The sequence below is a fragment of the Mycteria americana genome, chromosome 3 (genome assembly GCF_035582795.1).
Source record: "Mycteria americana isolate JAX WOST 10 ecotype Jacksonville Zoo and Gardens chromosome 3, USCA_MyAme_1.0, whole genome shotgun sequence".
NCBI classification, from domain to species: Eukaryota; Metazoa; Chordata; class Aves; order Ciconiiformes; family Ciconiidae; genus Mycteria; species Mycteria americana.
In genome coordinates, this window is record NC_134367.1 from 38,158,214 (window position 1) to 38,173,100 (window position 14,887).

The 14,887-nt window shown below is 38.4% G+C and overlaps 1 protein-coding gene across 4 annotated transcripts in view; it reads left to right on the forward strand.

Moving 5' to 3' along the window:
• Positions 1-14,887, forward strand: part of BCKDHB (branched chain keto acid dehydrogenase E1 subunit beta) — a 166,062-nt gene that overhangs the window by 72,820 nt on the left and 78,355 nt on the right. For all 4 annotated transcript variants that reach the window (XM_075498254.1, XM_075498253.1, XM_075498251.1 and 1 more), the window contains exon 9: positions 5,141-5,227. In XM_075498254.1, the coding sequence (XP_075354369.1) occupies positions 5,141-5,227 (87 nt within the window). The remainder of the gene's footprint in view (positions 1-5,140; positions 5,228-14,887) is intronic.

A 14,887-nucleotide genomic window follows, 5' to 3' on the forward strand; every position in this document is an offset into this window, starting at 1 on the left:
ACCTGGGTCTCAGCTGCCCTCCAGAGGGAGGGGACACTGCTGAAGCTTTCTGTGAGCAAATCCTGATCTGCCTCTGATCTCTGAAATCTGTCTCTGGGGTGGCTTTGTGCTAACTGTACACTGCTGCAGGATAAATCAAATTATCTTCTTCAACTGGCTTACCCCCTGGCCCCTTCAGTGCTTAAGGAGGTGCCAGGGATGGGCTGGGAACAGGAGGTTCTGGGTAGGGTAGGACCTCTCCTTTTTGGGAGCAGCCAGGGTTGCATCAGCTGAACTCAGTTGTGAAAGTGCAGAGTGCCCATGACACAAAGAGGAGCTATGCTCTCTAAATTCCTGGATGTTGCTTCTGACTTTCCTCTATGGTTTGTTACTAAAGATGGCAAAAAAAAAGTTTCCATTTTCATTTAATTTGAGATAGGAGATACCTACAGAATCTCTTAGCGCACTCAGAAGTCTCTCTGCACTTTAAAGATCAGCAAACAACACCCTCTGGTTGTGGACATGAAGTAGGAACATTTTTATCAGTGCCAATCTCCTAAACCACACTTTTTTTTTTTTTGAAGATGCATTTTTAAAAGTCCTCTACATGAGCTGCAGAATGTGCACACGTTTCAAAATTTTAATCTCTTACTGAGGGAAGAAGAAATGTAAAGACTGGGGTTTTGGAAGATAGAGTGGGGATGTTGGGGAAATGGAGGAGAATCAAGCCCTTATAAAAATACAAGAAGTCTCTGGTTGAGGAGACAAAATAAATTGTTCATTGAAAGGTTATCCTTTTCTCTAGCTAATGCAAATTAAAAAAAAAATCCACTTCAACTATCTGCCTTTTTAAAAGGTGATAAAATGGTCGGATTCTATGCTGGCCAATTTGTTACACTGTGCTGATTTAACCACTGTCTTCTCCAGTTTTATGCCAGTGGTATTTCCCATTAAATTTGAAGGGTGAGGACCTCATTACGGCATATTACTGTGCTGCATTTATTTGGACTGTAAATGCTCTTCTGAATGTTGGGCTTTGGTTATGCTGGAGGTTGATTTCTTGCCTCATTTGATTTGACAGGGACTAATGTTTTATAGTATATTTTAAAAATGAAGTTAATGTTTTATAGAAGAGCATTGATATTTGAAAATAATCATTAACAATGTCCACTGTGCCCTATGGATTGTAAAGCAGTTACTTTTGAAATTTTCCCTTTTAACTAATTAAACAGGAAATAAGATTAAATATCCATATGAAGATATAGAAATTAAATAAGTTAGCCATTCTAGAATACCAATGAAGGAAAAGGTTGGGCGCTTTCATCATGGGCTACGACTTTCTTCTAAGCTATATGGTCTGAAACATTTTTACATGGTAATATATATTTTAAAAATTTGTTTAAGAAAATCACATTGGTTGCTATTGGCTGCTGTTATTACTGTATAGTACTGTCATCTGTAAGGTAGAGAAAACAATATAATAATTAAAATGAAGAGGGCATACAGAGACCCAATATGTTTGATGAACCAAAGTATCTTTCTACCAGTAATTTATTAATCTGATACCTTATGGAGCGATTTTTCCACAAACAAACAAAAAACCCCCCCAAACTGTGTCCCAAATGAGTGAGAAGGAATAATCTATAAAACTATGAAAAACAAGGAAGAAGCAAATAGGGAGAAATAACTTAGAAATATATGATCAACAATTCATAATTAGATGCTCACAAAACAAATTAACATAGTTGAGAAGTAAGGCATTAGTGCTGTATTGACTTAACTGTATGTCATGTAAAGGCAGTGCTAGTGAACAGAAATAGTAAAGTCACTGAGGTTTCTCAGACTGCAGAGTCTGATTTTTAACCTGTTTTTTAAAATGCTATCAAAGACATGGAAAACACTTAAAACTGTTACTGATAAATTAGAGGTGACAAACAGCTGGAGAAACAGATAAAACAGATACTTCGTCACTGAGAAAGAGAAGATAGGTTCATCAACTGAGCTAGGTTCAGGCACACAGTATATTTTTCAACATACCCAAATATAATTTTGTATCTTGAAATAATAAAAGCATACTATATTCCATCTTTATTCCAAGAAGCAGTTGTCCTTTAATGGCAAAACCCTCTTTCCCAAGAACAGGGAATCACAGTCATCAGTTGAAACTGGACTCATGTTGTTATGCTTTGGCCAAAAGGCCTCATACATCCACGAGCTGCAGTATCGAGGTTACATTATCTCCGTATTTGGCATTGTTCTGAAAAAGGCTGGAATGCTGGTTCCAGATGGGTGTTCTTCAAGAAGGACATTGAAAACTGGAGATGATTCAGGGCAGGGTTGTAAGAATGATGAAGGAATTGGAAGTGTGCTGTATGGTGAAAGATTTAGAGCTCAGCCTGCTTAGTTTAGCAGAAGTGTGGTTAAGAGATCATTTGATCACAATCTTAACATATTCATGTGGGGAGCAGAAATGTGATAATAGATAGCTTCTCCATCTAGCAAACAGAAGTAAAATAAGAACCAACAGCTTGAAGTTGAGGTCAGCCAAATCAGTTTGGAAATAAGGTGCAAAATTTTAACAGGGAAAGCATTTAAACACTGGAACAACTCACCAATAGCTGTGATGTGTTTGCAAACACTGGAAATGCCATAATTAAGATTGCATGTCTTTCTGAAAGACTCACTGTAGCTTAGAAACAAGTGTTAAATGTGAAGTAGAAATTGATGCGGGGGAGCCTGTAATGTTCAGGAATCGCAGTACTCATGTTCTTCCTTAAAGTCCAGGACTCTATTTGCACTGCAGTATAGTAGTTAATTTCTGCTCATTTTCATTCTGGTTTAACCATTAGAAGAATTTGTACGGTATTTCTACATGGCACAATGTGGTGCAGGTACCCACGCCGACCCTGAACAAGCTAGGATGGGTACGAAAAGCACCAAAGCTATGCTAGCGTGGTTTCCCACCAGGAGTGATATATAGTGCTTTTTAGCAGGGCTGAGATGCTTGTATGCAATGCTTGGGGATCACAGCTGCTTGCTTGCTCTTAACAAGCTCCTACAGGCAAGGAATCCTTGAAGTCCTTGGGAATCATATGTAAAAATAAGGATTTCTCATATAGGAGAAGCAGGTTTCCAAAATCAGATTTTTTCCTTTTTTTTCCTTTTTCTTTATTGTTTATCTGTTCTCAAATTGAATCCATGTAAATTCATGCAAGAAGAGTTATCAGTTACTTAGAGCAAGAAACCATATTGGACTCAGGAAACCTGTGATGTGAAAATAGTCGGAGGCTGAGAAATGGTGAAGGAACACATTAAAGGCCCTATTCTTACTCTTTCCTAAACATCAAATTATCTCCACTGTGGAGACAGGATACTGGCCTGCTGGATTACTGGTCTGATCCCATGTGGATTTTCTTATATGTGTTCTAACAGTGTCCATTTCATATTATTAAATTCTGAGAAACCAAATCTGTAACTTTAATGATACCTTACAATGTTTCAAAGTGTGAACCTCTCAGAACAAATATATGCAAAAGAATCTTTGTTTAAAATAAGAGGCTTTTCAAGACCTTTAAAATTGATTAATTGTATCAGTTTTACCATAGCAACTAAAAACTGATTGTATCAGTTTTATCATACTGACTTGAAACTGGAGTGTCCATTTTGTTTGTTGAACTGTCGTTTTGATGTATTCGACAGATTTATAGTGCAGTTAATGCCTCTGCTCTTTAGATATGAGTTTCCAGTGCTGGCAAAAGAAAGTCAAGAAATCAGCCTATGTAACTGTGGATTGCTTTCCAACTGTTGAAATGCCTTTTCCTGTCTTGTTTAGCTCTGAATGTTGTCAAACCACTTCATAGTACAGTATGTGGATCATCTTGTTTATAGGCCTGTGACTTGCCAGTACATCTGTGGATGAGCTACTTAGAGCCATCGATTGAGTCATTGCTAGAAAAGCAAAAGAATTCGAAAAGTACTTGAATCACAAGGAAAACTGTATAATTAAGGCATTGCCTTTATGTATTCTATTATGTGGACAACACGGAGCTGCCCAACTGGAGAATGTGCTAGTGTAGACATTAAATTGAAGATCACAGCATTAAGAAAGTTTGACCTGATAGCTAGCACTGTCTTGGGCTTTTCCACTTGATGACTAACAGTACACCAGCAGTATGCTATATACTTGTCTTAAAAATCAGACTGTAACTGTTCTTGGAGGATTAACATACACATTATTCTGATTTTTTTTTTTTCTGATGTGCATCTCTAGAAGTTCATGACACTTTTTTATGCACCCTAGGAAATTATAAAATGTGTATTATGAAAAGTGAGACTTTGCTGCCATATTTCTGACCAAAGGTGTCTGATATTGTTTGATTCTAGGCAATTTAGCATGTAGTTCCAATAAACTTCAAGATATTTGGGTGTGGTGAAGCTTTATACTCCCATCAGATTAAAAATATTTTGCTTTCATTGTTATGTTTCAGAGTGAACCCAGTTTGTTTTCTGATTAAAAGATGCTTAGATCACCTTCTGTATATATTGTGCTATCTAATTATTTATAAAGTAGATCACATAAAAACTGCACAAACATTGACATTTAAAATTAGAAGATGTTACTTCTAATTGCCGTGTAAAACTTAAATAAGCAGCATTAATCCACATGATTGTTTTCTTGCTAAAATTTTTTTAACAGTTTTACTTTCTGAATAGCTATGATTCATGACTTTACCTAGGATCTGGTTGTGCAGAGATACGTATCAGTGAAGGATTTCTTTACATGTGTGCCTTTTAGTATTTTCAGGATCCAAATTTTTACTGACTTTGTGTTAAAATCATTATTGTCCTTCAGAAATGTTACAGTTTGCATTGATAGGGTAAATTCATATTCAGTAGAATCAATTTTTATTCTTGATATTTACTTAAAATGGAGTGGAAGATGTAAACACTTTTATAGTAAATATAAAAACATCCTATTAATTACTCAATTTAGACTTTTAGGATGATTTATCTTTCAGTGAAAATGCAAGAGGGGAAAAGTAGCTACATTCTAACACTGCTAATAATGTCACGTATTTCATATATTCCACAAGTAGTGCAAGTAAGAAATCACAAGAGCTGTAATTTGATTACATTTTTGGGATTTGTTTTTCCTTTTCAGTCAGTGGTGAAGACTGGGCGATTGCTGATTAGCCATGAGGCTCCCTTGACAGGAGGATTTGCGTCTGAAATCAGTTCCACAGTTCAGGTACACAGGTTATTTGTATTTAAGTGTTCTGCATGGCTGAATATGTTTACATATAGAAAGAATATTTATTACTACATTAAAAGTTGAGTTTTTCATATTTTTTTTTAAGTTACTCTCTTTTACATTTTTATTAAATTCCAGTTTTGTGGATGCTTGCATTACTTTAACTCAACAGCTGAGAAACCATGTACCTACCAGGCACTGTTCATAGCATCTGCTAAGGTAGAAAATTTAATTTTCACTGAAAAGCAGGGAGGATATGCTGTCAGAGGCAAAGGAAAAATCTTTATGTATAGCCTGTTTTTAATGTAATTTTTTACCTTTCTTATAGTTTTATCCCCAAAGCTTCTTAAAAATACATTCTAGGAATGTTCAGACACAGGAGCAAAACCCAGGTCCAGTACAGTATAATGCGGTGTTAGACATAGTGTTCAGAGGCCTCATTAGGAAAGCAGTCTGCGAAAGTGGTTCATGTATAGTAGTGGTGACGCTCACACATGTGTAGAGCTTGTGTGCGCAGAACAGCTTTGAAAGGCTGAGATGTACATCAGTATCAGTTATCTGGAGCATTAGGCTTTAACTTTTTTGGAAGTCCTTTTGAGTTTTCTGACATGTTTTATATCTGTACTTGCATACATATTTTCCCCTTAACTTGATTTCTTTCCTATGCACATCAGCGATACTGGCTTATAGAAACATCTACACTAATTGTGTCCATCACCGTCTGATTACTATTTTATGGTTATTCTGTTCTTAGAGTAGTTAAATTATAGGACTAGAGAGAAATGGGATTTTAAAATTCACAAAATATAAACCATACAGGCAGTAGTTAGAGCTTGGGAATTAGCCTTTTTGTAGGAAGGAATGGAGTTAATTGTTCTGGGAATGTAATTTTGAATTAAATATGCAATAAGGACTCGGAAAACTATGTTTCTTGATCTTTGTGATACAATTTCTTTTAAAGAGTAATTGTATTCATTTTAATATAATTATATGAAGGTCGGTCATTTTTTTCCTACCAAAATTTTGTCTTTGAGAATCAAATATTTATCATCCTTCTAAGTAATTAGTATTTCACCTCCCTTCTTTTACAGGTAGCCTCTTTGATTAAAATAGATCTGGTAAAGTCATAAGGTACTGTCAACCATGAGTGATGAAAGTGATGATTTTTCTTAAATTCTTAAAAAAACGTGAAGTAACTCAACCAAAAGAGCCTGTCTTTTAGTGTCTTGTGTTATTATTAACACTTGAGGAGGAAACTATTCTAAGCCGTGCAGCAATCTCATAATTTACTGGCATAACAAAGGAAAGCATATGTATTGGAGAAAAAAGTGAGTTATAAAGAAAAAAAAGCTTATCAGTAAATATTATTGGAAGAGCATGGGATGCTCAGTATATTGCTAAAACTACAAAATGAGTTTTTTAATCTCCTCAGACCTCCACTGAGAAAGGTACTTACCTGATTGATCCACCTTGGGGTTGTTTTTCACATCAGAGATGTATCTTGACAAATATAACTTATTTAGAAAACAAAGTTTAAAATGCTTTAATAAAGGGCTACTTATTTCTGTCAATATTGAAAGCAAATCTTTGTTTCATGATAGTAGCTCATGATTTTACATTCATATTTTTTAGGAAACTACTATTTGTATCTTGAGAAATATTAGTTAATTTATCACACATGCTACCTCAGAATAAATTGGAATATAACTCTTTGGCATTTAATTTATCCATGGCGAGTTTCTTTCATATAAATGGGTTGACTTGAATCTGTGTTATAACCATATTGTCATTACTCTTTATATCCATTCTTGAAGATTTTATCATCTAAGATTTTGATACCAGTTATTTTTAAGAATATTCATACTGCAAAAGAGATTAGAATAATATTTACAAAGCATTACAACTTTTTAAAGAACAGTGTTGCTTTAGGCACAATAAAGACCTTGGGTTTTTTATTCAGTTAAAACACTTGATCTCTAAATGATCAAGTTAAGTCCATATGTCTAATATCACTGTGCTGTAAAAATAAAAACGAAAAGTGAAATTCTCTTTTGCTGGATACAATGCATACTGAGAATGCCAAAAATTGGGTATTGCAGTTGGCTTTAGTTTCCTTTTACACATGGAAATAATAAGACTTCGATAAAGTGTGTCCAGTTGGATTAGATGGTTAGTTTCCATATTGTTATTCCATCCTTGCTGTGAGGTCTCTCATCATAGAAATAAGGTGAATAAAAGTACATAGGTTATTTTAAAAGTTAACTGTCACAAACCCTTCATGGTGATGTACACTTCAAGGAAAAGAGTACAAATGGAAATGATGGCTTTCACTAACAAACTATAGGAGTAAACTATATTGAACAGTTTTCTTTTTGCATATGAGAGATTAAAAGCAGGATTTGGAGAGCATATTAAATAAGATTTGTTCTGTGTCAAATACAGGATATTTTAAAGGGGCGCATTATTGCATTAAGTAGTCATTTACTCTGATTTCTCAAACACATAAAACTAAGAACAGGATGAAGCGGTGTAGTTAAAACTCTACATGATATGACTTTGCCCTTTGTACCGATCTTCCATATGTGATCTAAACGAGTATTCTGAAGTGAGCAATAGACGATAGGATAAATTCAATACAGGTACAGTTAATACTTCATATTGATTATATTCTGTATAAAAGCTTGTAAAACTGTCCTGTTCAGCAGAGAGGGCACTAAACTTTTGCTTAAGGCATATGGTTGGAGCACAGTTTGAGAAGCCTTGGAGAAGGGCCCGCTGAGATGTCACTCCAAAATAATGAGGCATTGGGTGTGGAAATCATCAGTACATTAATCACTTGTAATATAAAAGAATGTAAATCCAGTATTTGCGTCCCTGTTTAAGAAAAAAAAAAAAAAGAAAAGGAAAAAAGGAAAAAGAGACAAACAGGATGTTTTCAAAGAGGGATGAGAGGGAAGAAAAAGGGAAACAGGAGTAGATTATGTTGTGTGATAAAAGGCTCATCTCCGTGCACGCACACGCACACATACATGCAAAGGAGGGAGCCCAGAGGCACAGCGGCAGGCAGGGGAACCCCAGTAATGCAGTCCGGGCAACGGAGCCCCCGACTCGGCTCCTGCCAGGGCTGTCCCCAGCCTCAACCCCATGGGCCAGGATGGGGACACTCTGGACCACTCTGCAGACTGAGGGGGGTTGCTGCCTGCCAGCATTTGGGACTTATTATGGGATGCAGGGAGGAGCATTTTGGAATCATACAAGACTTATGGGATGTTTAGAGGAGGAACCAAAGGTGGGGAGAGGTGGGGACCAAGGTGGTTTGGGGAGGAATAGATATGGGAAAAATGAGAGATAAGGGGACAAAAAGGACTGGCTGCGTATAAACAGGCTGGTTGGTATGACTGGCTATGCCCTGTGCCTGATCAGCATGATGTGTCCTGTCTTCTCATTAGACTTCATTTCTAACTATTTTCCTGGGTGAAACTCTTTCTGCTCTTCCTGGGAAGAGTATAGGGATGCTGCCTGGTTGTTTAGGGATGGGATCAGGAAGGCCAAGGTGCAGCTGGAGCTGAACTTGGCAAAGAATGCACAGAATAATAAGAAGGGCTTCTACAGGTATGTCAGCCAGAAAAGGAAGGTCAAAGAAAGCATACACACACACACACACACACACACACACTCCCCCCCCGAGGAACAAGACTGACAAACTGGTAACAATGGATGAGGAGAAGGCTGAGGTACTCAACAACTCGTTTGCCTCAGTCTTCCCTGGCAACCTGTCTTCCCACACCTCTTGAGTGGAGGGACTGCAAGATGGGGACTGGGGGAGCAAAGTCCCTCCCACTGTAAGAGAAGATCAGGTTCATGACCACCTGAGGAACTTGAACGTACATAAGTCTGTGGGACCTGATGAGATGCATCCCAGAATCCTGAAGGAATTGGCTGATGTAGTTGCCAAGCTGCTCTCCATGATATTTGAAAAGTCATGGCAGTCAGGTGAAGTCTGTGGTGAATGGAAAAAGGGAAACATACTGCCCATTTTTAAAAAGGGTAGAAAGGATGACCCTGAGAATGACTGACCTGTCAGCCTCCCCTCTGTGCCTGGGAAGATCATGGAACAGATCTTCCTAGAAGCTATGCTAGAGCACATGGAGGGCAGGGAGGTGATTCGAGACAGCCAGCATGGCTTCACCAAGGGCAAGTCCTGCCTGACCAATGTATTGGCCTTCAGTGGACAAGGGAAGAGCTATGGATGTTGTCTATCTGGACTTCTATAAGGCCTTTGACATGGTCCCCCACAACATCCTTCTCTCTAAATGGGAGAGACAAGGATTTAATGGGTAGACTGCTCAGTGGATGAGGAATTGGTTGGATGGACACATCCAGAGGGTAGTGGTCAACAGCTCAATGTCCAGATGGAGATTGGTGACAAGTGGTGTTGCTCAGGGCTCCGTATTGGGACCAGTACTGTTTAATGTCTTCATCTAAACAGTGGGATCAAGTGCACCCTCAACAAGTTTGCAGATGACACCAAGCTGTGTTGTGGTTGACACGCCAGAAAGACAGGATGCCATCCAGAGGGACCTGGACAAGCTCAAGAAGTGGGCCTGTGTGAACCTCATGAGGTTCAACAAGGCCAAGTGCAAGGTCCTGCACCTGGATTAGGGCAACCCCTGGTATCAATACAGGCTGGGGGATGAAGGGATTGAAAGCAGCCCCGTGGAGAAGGACTTGGGGGTACTGGCGGATGAAAAGCTGGACATGAGCCGACAATGCGTGCTCACAGCCCAGAAGGCCAACCGTATCCTGGACTGCATCAAAAGAAGCGTGGCCAGCAGGTCGAGGGAGGTGATTCTGCTCCTCTGCTCTGCTCTGGTGAGACCCCACCTGCAGTACTGCGTCCAGCTCTGGGGTCCTCAGCACAGGAAAGACATGGACCTGTTGGAAAGGGTCCGGAGGAGGGCCACAAAAATGATCAGAGGGCTGGAACACCTCTCCTGTGAGGAAAGTCTGAGAGAGTTGGGGCTGTTCAGCCTGGAGAAGAGAAGGCTCTGGGGAGACCTTATTGCAGCCTTCCAGTACTTAAAGGGGGCTTATAAGAAAGACGGGGACAGACTTTTTAGCAGGGCCTGTAGCGATAGGACAAGGGGTAATGGTTTTAAACGAAAAGAGGTAGATTTAGGCTAGATATAAGGAAGAAATTTTTTACAACGAGGGTGGTGAAACACTGGAACAGGTTGCCCAGAGAGGCAGTGGAGGCCCCATCCCTGGAAACATTCAAGGTCAGGTTGGTTGGGGCTCTGAGCAACCTCATCTAGTTGAAGATGTCCCTGCTGATTGCAGGAGGGTTGGACTAGATGACCTGTAAAGGTCCCTTCCAACCAAAACCATTCTATGGTTCTATTCTGTGTGCATGTGTGTGTATGGAGGTCTAAGTGCCAGCCACTGGAGTCAGAGCATGGGTCATGGGGGCCAGTGGGCCCAGGGTGCTGTACTGGCAGCGGGTGAGTGTGTTGGTGTCTATCACTAGCAAGTATCAAGCTGGACTAGCTTGGGGTAGGTTAAGTGAGCCAGGTGTGTGTGTGTGTATATATATATATATATATATATATACACGTGTGTGTGTGTCTCAGAGTGAGTCAGCTGGAGAAGTTGGCTATTGAAGGAACCAGGATGTCCAAGCCAGCTACTGGAGAGACCATGGGGTCTGGGGTCAACTGGGAGACCCATTGGTGTGTGTCTGGCAATGAGTGAGACAACAAGGGAGATCGAGGATCCAGGGCAAGCTACTGGACAGACTGTGGTGTCGAAGCCCAGTTACTGCAGGGATCTGCAGTGTGTGTGTGTCTGTGTGGTGGTGTGTCAGTTGGGGTGGATGTCTGTCCCAGCAGCTGGCGTGGGACTGTGAGCAGGGGCTTGTGTGTGCAAGGTGCCAGCAACTCGAGAGACCGAGGATCTTGGTCTTAGGAATTTATATCAGGGTAATGCAAGTGCACATTGTATTATTCTGCCTTTCACTTTTGTTAATCTTGTAATTGCTTTATTTTAATTAATTTGTAATGTTTCACCTTTTAAGTGTCTACTGTTCCAGAGCTACTTATAGGTGAGGTTGACCAACCTATATGTGTGTTGTTTTTCTAATTAAAGCAATGTTTCTGAAATTAGGTTAAGGTCTAATCCATGGCTATCTTTCAGTAGTGCCCCTGTGGTAAAAAGCTACTTTACAGAGCAGCAGCTTGCAATCCCACTTCCTCCTTATCATTCTTGTCTTGGCAACAAAATGAAGATGATGGTGTGACACAATTTCAGAAAGAAATGTGTGACTTAGTAGGGGACTATGAAACAACAGGTTCTACAAGGGAAAATGAACTCAGTTTTGTGAAGAACTAATCCTTGATTTTAGAAGTCTTTCATGCTTGCAAGGGTTGATAACCCTTTTATCAGATCTCTTTATTTGTAGCTGCTGCTGTGTCATCCGTGTTCCAATTTAAGTTGCGATGTGTTGCTTTTTTTCTTGCAAATGACGGGATTATTATTCTAGGTTGCTTTTACTGGGATGAGCTTTTGGGCATAGCTGTATTGATCTCTTTGTAGAAAGACGAGTTCCTTCTGAACAGAGCACTCCTGTTGAGCTTGCACTGTAAAGAGGGTAAGGAATCCAAACACAAAGCTGTAATCCTGCAGTAACTCACCATCATCATTTGAAAGAGTGCTTTAGATAATAAAGGTTTTGGTTTCAACAATGAGTAGTTATTGAAAGGCTCATCTAGAACTAACTCAAAGGTGATCTTTTTTTCTTTAAGAAGTTATTACTATCATCTTTTTGTATTATTTCAAAATTACTTATCTTTTACTCTGGGATGTAATATATTAGAAAGCTAAACTTTACACTGAACGTCTTCTGAATCTTATTGTAGTCTAAGCAACATACCAGATTTGAAGAGAATTTTCAGATTCTGTTTTAGGAAGGACTTAAATGAAACTTTTTTTCTTTCCTCTAAAAGTGGGTGGCTTTTCAATATGAAATCTCAAACACTTATATTTTATTTGGACATACTGTATTAGAAGAGAGTTTATGAAATTTGGGTATGGCTGAAAATTTCCTGGCAATCTGAAGAATACTGTCTGGTCTTTCATTAAAAACATTTTGAATTATACAATTTTGAGAGAAATTTCATGTAAGCCTGAAACAAACAGCTTTTGCTTTTAAAATTGAATTTCTAATAGTCACTAATATAATATGCAGTTCTTGCCTTTTGCTGGTTTTATGTAGCTACTGTGTATGATAGAATGTGCACATATTGTGATCAATAGAGGCTGTTCTGCTTAATTTCTGGCACATTTGGGTCCAATAAATAGCAACTGCTTGACTGCAAGACTTTGTCAGCACTGAATTGGCAATATGTAATGTTCTTTCTTGTTATTGAAGTCACCTTTCTTGTCCTTCTTTATCCAAACTCTTTCACAAAACCTGTATTACTGTTCTGAGAAGTGAAGGCAATTTGGTAGAGAATATACTTAGAAATTGGAAATTGAGGAGAACAGAATTAAGATCGCTGGGGAAATTTATAGGTTGTTGTTGAAGATATGTGCCTGTTGGGAAAGGATTAAGATGTGTGTACTGATTAGTGGCTTGATTTTTCATTTCCTGGTTTTTAGGGCTTGTACATCAAATGTATTGTACCTTTCCTGCTTTCTATGGGACTAGATGTGGGAAGGTTGTATTATGGTTACAATAATATGGTGGTTACTGTTTTCTGATAGGACTGAAATAAATGTAGGGAATTAGCACATACCATCTGACATTGTTCTGGCAAATACAGAAAATGTATGTCACAGGAAGGTCTTGCTGGTTTCTACCTGTTGTCTACAAATAATGGTTAAGTTACTGAAAAACAGAAAATGCAGAAACAGGAACATATATTCTTACAAGAACAGAGCAATTCTGGTTTAATTGTGGTTTTCTGTCTTTAATAGCGCAGTTTCTTTTCTTATTGCCTGGTGACTACTTTGTCCCTGGGCATCTGGCTATGCCTTGTGAGGATCTGGGGAACAGGGGATGTTGGGTCAGCTACCAAAGCAATGTACAGGTGAACAGAGCTCAGTCCTCAGGAGTCCTTCCAGAGGACTCGCTGTGTTTCTGAGTCGCACAAGAGTTTCAGTCTTACAAAAGATTGACATTAATCAGGGGATAGGTCCCAGAAAATTCAATGAAATAACCTGTTTCTGAGGACTGAATTACATTATCTTATTTTTTCAATTCTTCAGTTCTGTATCTAAAAATTGGTTATAATAATCTTTGTCTGTTTGGACTGGTGGTGCTTTAGATTTCCTCCTGCTGCTGCAAAATAAGGCCTAATCTCCAGTAAGTGGTGTAATTTCCTGCTAGTGTGTGACATTAGGAGAAACTATTAGACAAGCTATTTTTGTGAGAAGCATTTCAGGAAAAGGAAAAGTAGATATGTCTAGGAATGCTTTTCAAAGAGCAATTTTATTCTAAAGCAGGTTACTATAGAAAGAATTTACCAAAACAAGAACAACAAAAGCTTGAACAACAACAACAAAAAATGTCAATAATTTCAGCAGTATGGAGATTTAAAGTAAAATAGCCCTAAGTCTGATATTGGACAGGAACTGTCTTAAATAACTATTATTTTACAGAGTCCTAACAAAAAAATTTCACCTTTCTGACAAAATGCTTTCAGAATGTTTGAACTGAATCATTTTTTATACTATTGCGTTATGTGTCTTTAGAATTTGAGATGTTGAGATATTCCAAACAGTCTTATTTTAGTTTTCTCATGAGCTGAAGTTATTGAAGTTATTCCCACTGAAGCTGTGACAGTCCTCCATGGCTCTTTGTGGTGCTTTGAGGAAGCGATTGCAATGAAGTAATCCAAAATATTTGCAAGACCAGGTTTGAGTTTCAGATTATGCATCTGTGTGTCTGTACTTAGTGTAATAGGAGTGACTGGAGTAACTTGAAGTGGTCTGTTGTGGGGTTTATTTTGAAATTATGGTGAGTAACATCAAATCTCGTGCTGGCGCCACTTAAAATCTAATTGTAATGAAGAGGCTGTAAACCTGTATTAAAGTCTGTCTTCATTGAAAGCAATGCTTCCAGTGTAATTGTTATTCATTTATATTTAAACGATTTCATTCTCACGGTATGTGTTGAAGCAAACTGCCTTTTGAACTGACCATTGAGATATAATGGAATGTATACGTCTTAAGAAGTTGGAGGAGCTTGAGGTACAAATTGTTAGAACTACTTAATTATAGAAACGAAGGACATTTGAAATAATTCTCTATTCAGTTGGAGAAATAATAAAAGAAAACTCAAACGTTTTTCCAAGTTGATTAGAAAGATTATTGAGCACAGGCCAGCCTGGACAGCTTTTTGTAGGACATAGACTTTTTTCACTGTTGAGTACGATTTCATGGAACAGCTAAACAAAAGAGGCTCTGGACTAAATGTAACATGGATACCTAAGAAAAAGGCATGCTAAAAGATGCAGGCACAGGAGTATGGTCGTTCAGCTGACATAAGAAAATTATTAAATCTGAATTCAGATGTTTTTTAACTTTGCTTTGACACAGTCACAATAGGCAGTAAAATTGGAAGAGATGAAATATTGACACAGTGTAGTCCTTCATTTA